Source organism: Suillus subaureus (genome assembly GCF_016647635.1).
Source record: "Suillus subaureus strain MN1 chromosome Unknown BJ212scaffold_210, whole genome shotgun sequence".
Taxonomy (NCBI): Eukaryota; Fungi; Basidiomycota; class Agaricomycetes; order Boletales; family Suillaceae; genus Suillus; species Suillus subaureus.
This window is the reverse complement of record NW_024538766.1, coordinates 10,347-16,614: the sequence shown is the minus strand read 5'-3', so window position 1 is coordinate 16,614 and position 6,268 is coordinate 10,347. Positions and strand designations below refer to the sequence as shown.

Sequence of the window (6,268 nt, the reverse complement as noted above, 5' to 3'; positions counted from 1 at the left end):
ATGTACTCGCAAAATATCATACGTGGTGAACAAATAGATGGGTGAGTGGGTGGAAGGATCCCTGAAAGCCTCATCGCAAGCTCGTGGCATCCATGATGCGTTCTATCTGAAGTTGTATGAGTACGCGTCCTTTCCACAGGGGTTCAACTACCGACAAGCTTCCCTACAACTCCACCAATGCCTGTTGTTGCGCCCTCGTAAAGCAACTGCCCGCTGATTATTCCAAATGAACTTCGCTTCCATGTCTCCGTCTTCAGTAGCTACGGAGTTTAGGAGTGAGAGCCTGGGAAGCACCCAATTGGAAAAAGAAATAGAAGGACCCGCGCGGCTACTGCCGTCTCCAGTCGTCTCCAGTAATCTTCCATCCTCAATCATCCTCGTGAAATACGTCCAGAAACACGGCAACTGGAATATCTTATCCAAACTGCAGTACAAGCGCAGCTAGAATCAGCAAATAAACACGCATCATCACAGACACGCGCATAACATGATCAGATAAAGTCTCTCTGTGGCCATTATTAGTCCGGTATCCTATCGCTTGGTGCGCTTCTTGTCGCTCCAAGCAGTACTGCCTGAATCCGTGGACGGAACCACTGACGGCGCGGGCCACCCACCGGACCGCCGCACAAACTTCGCCGCGAAGAATATATCCGGCAAACCTTCCAGCGTGCCCAGTAATCTCGCGGCGACCATGGCCAGGGGTAAGTATAACGCTTCATTTTTCGGCGGTGAACCTTGTTTCGGCTTGAAGGTGGATGGCTTTCGCTAGCGAGGATAGAGTGGCACAATAAATGCATAAATGTCTAGAGGATGTTGTTCTTTGTTTTTTATTTTTGGAAAGACGATAAAATTGTGTGGCAACTGACAACTGGTCGGGTCCCTACGATTTACGGTATACTTAGCAAGGCTCTCAGAGTCTCAACACTCGTTCTGGGAAAAGGAAGTCCGACAAATGATATCTATGATTTGTTGGACTGCAAACTTTAATCCGAGGTAACGGATTAATAGCGGAAATGAACTTACCATTCACATGACGGATCGTTGTCGTTCCTCGATTTTTGGTGTTATCTGTCGGCGAATGGCGCTTCATTGGGATTTGAGTTGCTTTCCCCTCCTGACCATTGACCGGCTTTCAAATTCTGGATCAGGCATTAGTATCACATTGTGCCGTTAGAAGCAGCAGCAGCTTCACCTGGCAAGTTTCACGGGCGTCCGTTCACCTCTGTTATATTGAAGCGAAAAACAATGACGGCGGTTTCCGAAATCCGTAGCTTTGCTGGTCGTCACATTGTTACCGGATCCTGTCTTGGAATCATGACACTAGCATTTTGTAAATAATTTCAACCGAAGGAGTGCCGACCCGACGCGTCCAATACATTCCCGCTTGACTCGAAAACTTGCGGTGGATGAGCTGCGCCTTCCTGGTCCTCAGGCACATGTTGAGTACCCGTGACTCAGTGGGCGCAATAGGATATCGGATGCTGAGCACTGAGTAGTAAAAATACTTCGGTGACGCTGTACCGTCTACTCCATGGGGTAACTCGGCTTCAGATGGCAACGGCTCGGTAGTATCCGCACTATTGTCGACAGCCTGACGTCAGAGGGTAGGAGGGGTCTTGCAGCCATCGGTGCACATATTTGCTGCAGAAGTATTTCTAAAGGTGAATGAGCATAACCTTCCTGTAGGGATGAGCTGTTGCGGGTAGAAGCTAAGCGAACACACTGACAATTGACAAGGACGCACCATGACCGATATGCACATGATAAGTGACTGGAGCGGTGGGGATAGACAACGTCTTCTTGGTGATGCCTTCAGCGACAATTCGATAATACAATCATGGTGGTGTGCTTTCCTGTTGTAAGTTAGCACACAATATGATACAAATCCCCAGAGATATCGTTCCATGCAGGTTCTGACAAGGTATGAATGAAAACGTGTTAGATTCCATATCTCTGTTCTTCGAAACGCATGCGACTACATTATCGTATCACGTCCATCGTGCCATGAACGCAATTCATATCCCCCACTCGTGTGATATCAACGTGATCCTCTTGTACTCCGCACCACGATGCTGCGGCTCTGGTAAAAGAGCGCCAGAGGGCTGTTCAAGGCGAACGAGCAACCTCAGCTCAGCCTCTGCCATATGAGACCCAGATCAGTCGTCATGCGATTTGCAGACATGTCAACCATAGCCTAGTAGCGCTCCTAGAATGACTCAAGCTGAGCCTTCCGCAATTAGTCCGAATCAGCAGTCTAAACCCAACCGTGTGCTTTGGATATCATACTGGAGAAAAAAGAAAAAAATGGATGGGACTAGATGGTGCACAAGGAACAACTATCTTCAAATGTGTCCTTTGCCAGGGTACTGATTGCTTAACTCAGCTTGCAGGGAAGAGCATCTATGTTAAGATTGTCAACAAAATTTTCCCACTGATGTCAGAACCTGCGAGGAATTTTGCAGCCTTCAGTTCTTGAACTCGCAGTAGAGCTAATTCCGAAGCTGACATGAGTATTTGCAAGGATGACCTGTGGGGGTTGGGAACGACAAGGACAAGGACCAAGCCACTTAGTAGACAAACAAACGCCAAACAACGCCTCGGTGTCTCATGTGACCATACAATCTTAATCGTCGTTATCGTACGTATATAGATGTCCGTTCTTTGAAATCCATGTACTGGCTACAATATCTCCAGCATTCTGATGTCCATGCCATGAACGGCAGTCATGTCCTTGACCCGTGCCATAATATTGTGATCCGAAGCGATCCTCTTGTACTCCCCACCACGTTGCTGCGCTAGCAAAAGTGCGCCAAAAGCCTGCCCAAGACGAACCATCAACCGTAACGCTCGTGAGGGCAACTCCGAATCAACACTTTCTTCATACTCGTCAAGAGAGCCGCTCACTGAACGATCTGACATAGACCAGGGCATAGACATTGTTTTGATGGACTTATCGTCCTCAAAGTCAAGCAGCCCGGGGTCATAACGATTCCATGGGCGGACGAGAAGGAATGTCTGCTGAGTGGGCCTTGCCCGCGAGAATTGGATCAATCTATCCTCTGTGGTGATCACAAGGTCTTGAAGCCCGTCTGCCTTGACAAAATAAGTGAAACATGTCTCCTGATCTTGGCCGCCCCTCCGCCTGACTTCTGTAACGGGAAATGTGATGCAAGGTAGTTGCAGTCTGGAGTTCGCGAAACGAGGAGCGCTGAGGTTATCAAGGAGGGTATAAAGTGTTAAAGCTGACTCCACAGTGACAGCATTTTGCAGCCTGGAGACGGACATCTGCATCTCATCTTCGGATAAAGATGGTGATGTGCATGGTGGGGCTTTATACAAGGTAATGTCAGCTGGGAGACAGCTGTTGAATCGAGATGATTTCCCAATCCAGTCCAGAGCTGTAATGTCGCCCGACCGGGCGACAATCTCCTGTAAAAGCCGCCCGAGCGCATTTTGTTTCGTCTCGCCATAGATGACGGGCAGGTGGATGCCAAAGATGCCAAACAATGAGTACGCGATGTCTTCCTGCAACGTAGTGACACGGTTCGATGCCCATTGGAGTTTCTCCCGCGCGCCTTTCATACCCGGACGGAAGGTGACGAGTGACGATGCATCTATGCCTGTTGAATCCTGCAGCTCATGCATGATAGTGGCAGACATCTTGTGGTTGGGAGAGCGGTCGTCAAGATATGGGGTCCAGTCTGCTCGGTAGAAGAGGATAACTGTGGGAGCCAAGAATTCCTGAATAGTCCATCCTCGCGTGTTCCAAGCACTCTTTGCCAGCGCGCCAGACTTCGCTGAGGGCGAGACGTCCGACAAGTAGACGATCGTAAGAGCTGACTGGCGATACCAAACAAACATAGAGTTCACCGATCGTTGGAGCTCAACATTGTTATTCTGGTCGATGCAGCAGGTATCACTCCAGGCCCAACGATACCCCGCATCACGAGCAGTTTTGCAGAATGTCTGCAGCTTGACCATGGTTCCGACGGGATTTAAATCGTACACGACCTCGTCCTGGATATCGTGCAGCAGTGGCTCCCTCTGTTCCCACCTGTGTGATAACATGACCCGACTGAAGTACTCTGCGACTGCTTCTGTGATGAGCTCCGTTTTGGGGGGCGCATGGATCATCGATAGATATAAAAGTTGCTTGTACTCTGTGCTTTCCAAAAAGGTGTGTATCTGCGTCTCTCGATTGCATAAACGCCCAGTGGAGGTGTTGAGTAGACGAAGTGGAGCATTTTCCAGTTGAGCGTGAACGGCCCGTCGAATAGTGTCCTCTGCTTCAGATGGACTGGTATATTGCTGATGCAGCTCTGGAAAATGGGTTAATGATCTTCCCGTTGGCATGTCATTAATGAGGGGCTTGCTTTGTTTCTGGGCATCGGGACCGTGGTCCAACTTGGAGAACATGATGTTAAAGGCCTCGATTGCTTCATCATAACGTTGGGCCTTGTGGAGTGCTACATGTTTCACTTCGTAACCAAGGTATGACGAAGAGTTGAGTTCAATGACCTGCACATCGGCGGCATCAGCACAATCGCTAAAAAAAAGGATGCATATCATCCGCACCTTTTCCGCATCGTGAAGTGCCTCTGCATAAAGCTTTCGTTCTAAATTTACCTTACTGCGGTGCGCAAATAGGGACTCGTTCGAGGGATCCAGCTCAATCGCAGCCGAATACAATGCCACAGCCATCTCATAGTTGCGAGCAACAACAGCCTCGAGTGCCTTCGTGACACAGTGCACAGTACAGTCTTGTTTGAAGGCTAGTCGGCACTACTATGAGTGTCGATGTTCGATTCGTTTTACCTTAAACACTTACTGGTAGACCATTCGATGCACATGACCTTCCCAGCTCCGTGAATCATGCTCATCATGTATTGAAAAGATTCGACTGCTTCGATCACCCGGCCAGCGAGGAGGAACGCGTCGCACCGTCTTTGGTTGATGGTTTCCCATAACGAATCTAAATTCCAACCGAAGAGCTGCATAGCGCACAATGATCAATCAAAAGTGTCCTCGATGGCTTCGTAGCGACGCACCACCGTGAATATCTTCAATCTAGGTTCCAAAACTGTCGTGTGTAAGAACAACCCAGTAATACTGACCGTGAGTTGATCAGCAGCTTCGCTGTATTGCCCATTCTCGAAATCAATCATCGCAAGCTGCGCACGTAGATACGACTGAGGAGGTTTTCAAAGTGAGAAAATTTGTAAGGTTGAACATCAAACCCACATTGATAACACTGCACGGAAATCTATGTGGGCGTTGACAAGTAGTAGCCAGGTCTTGAACTCGCCGCATTGCTTCATTATGACGACTGGCATTGAAAAGTGAAACAGCCTGTACAAAATGCCATCAAAGTCTTAGTACGGCAAGAAGACTATGGAAACAGCGACGAAAATACCTTGATCAATAGTAATAGATCTACGATAATCGGATTATGATTGTAGAATATGAAAGCGAGATCGAAAGCTTCCATCGCGTCCCAGAGCTGCCCGTTGCCACAGAGGGCGATGCCCTTAGAAATATACCCCAATAAGGAGGGCTGGATTGCAATTGACTATGAGATAAAGCTGAGTCAACCTGTCGTCAGCGGCTTCATGATAAGCAGAGTGCCTAACCTTGGTTGCATCTTGAAGCGCATTCTCCCACTCGGCATGTCGTGCCCTTACAACTGAGCGATTGGCATAGGATTCGTAGTCGTCATCTGCGTCAATCTCTTGGGTCAGCAGCTCTTCAGCGGTATGCAGGATGTCAATAATGGATCCATTGCGGAGCGTCGCCGGTATAGTGAGAATCTGTATGAAGCAAGTTCATATTCCGTCATGAGTGAGCACATAGAAGGCGAGCAGCTCACGTCAAATAATGAGTGTTCGTCATCGATGCCAGAGGCTTCGTCAATTTCCGAGGGATATTTACTTGGACTACCGTGATTGCCAAGAAACTTTTCGTTGTTCTCGTAACTGCGCAACTATTTATCACCACACCAAATGGTAATGGATGAATAGACGAGCGAAACAATGATAAGTATGAGCATACCTGAGTCTCACTGAATGGGAGTCGTTTTTGCTGTGCTTCTTCATCTTCTAATATCCCTTCCTCTGCATTGTGTTGCTCGAGTATGTTCTTAATAGAACAGAGCAGCACCTTCCCTTCACCATCTCCACCCACGAGCAGCTCCCCATTGGGAGAAATTGCGACACAGCGAACCAAAGCAGCGTGTTCGAGTACCTGTCCCATCAACTTGTGTGTCTTTGTG

The 6,268-nt window shown here is 48.4% G+C and overlaps 3 protein-coding genes across 3 annotated transcripts; all 3 read right to left on the bottom strand.

Moving 5' to 3' along the window:
- Positions 1 to 541, bottom strand: BJ212DRAFT_1405867 (uncharacterized protein). Its single transcript, XM_041337409.1, is given in 2 exon segments — positions 1 to 414; positions 434 to 541. The coding sequence occupies 2 exon segments, from the start codon at positions 482 to 484 to the stop codon at positions 148 to 150; spliced, it is 318 nt and encodes a 105-aa protein (XP_041185498.1). The 5' UTR covers positions 485 to 541; the 3' UTR covers positions 1 to 147.
- On the bottom strand, positions 532 to 1,090 carry BJ212DRAFT_1305982 (uncharacterized protein; the record flags this gene model as incomplete). Its single annotated transcript, XM_041333790.1, has 3 exons — positions 532 to 765; positions 867 to 880; positions 1,024 to 1,090. 3 exons carry the CDS (start codon positions 1,088 to 1,090, stop codon positions 532 to 534), a joined length of 315 nt encoding a protein of 104 aa, XP_041185497.1.
- A 1,520-nt stretch (positions 1,091 to 2,610) lies between these two features.
- Positions 2,611 to 2,859, bottom strand: BJ212DRAFT_1405856 (uncharacterized protein). Its single transcript, XM_041337408.1, has one exon. It carries the CDS (start codon positions 2,833 to 2,835, stop codon positions 2,680 to 2,682), a length of 156 nt encoding a protein of 51 aa, XP_041185496.1. The 5' UTR covers positions 2,836 to 2,859; the 3' UTR covers positions 2,611 to 2,679.
- Between the last annotated feature and the right edge of the window lie 3,409 nt (positions 2,860 to 6,268).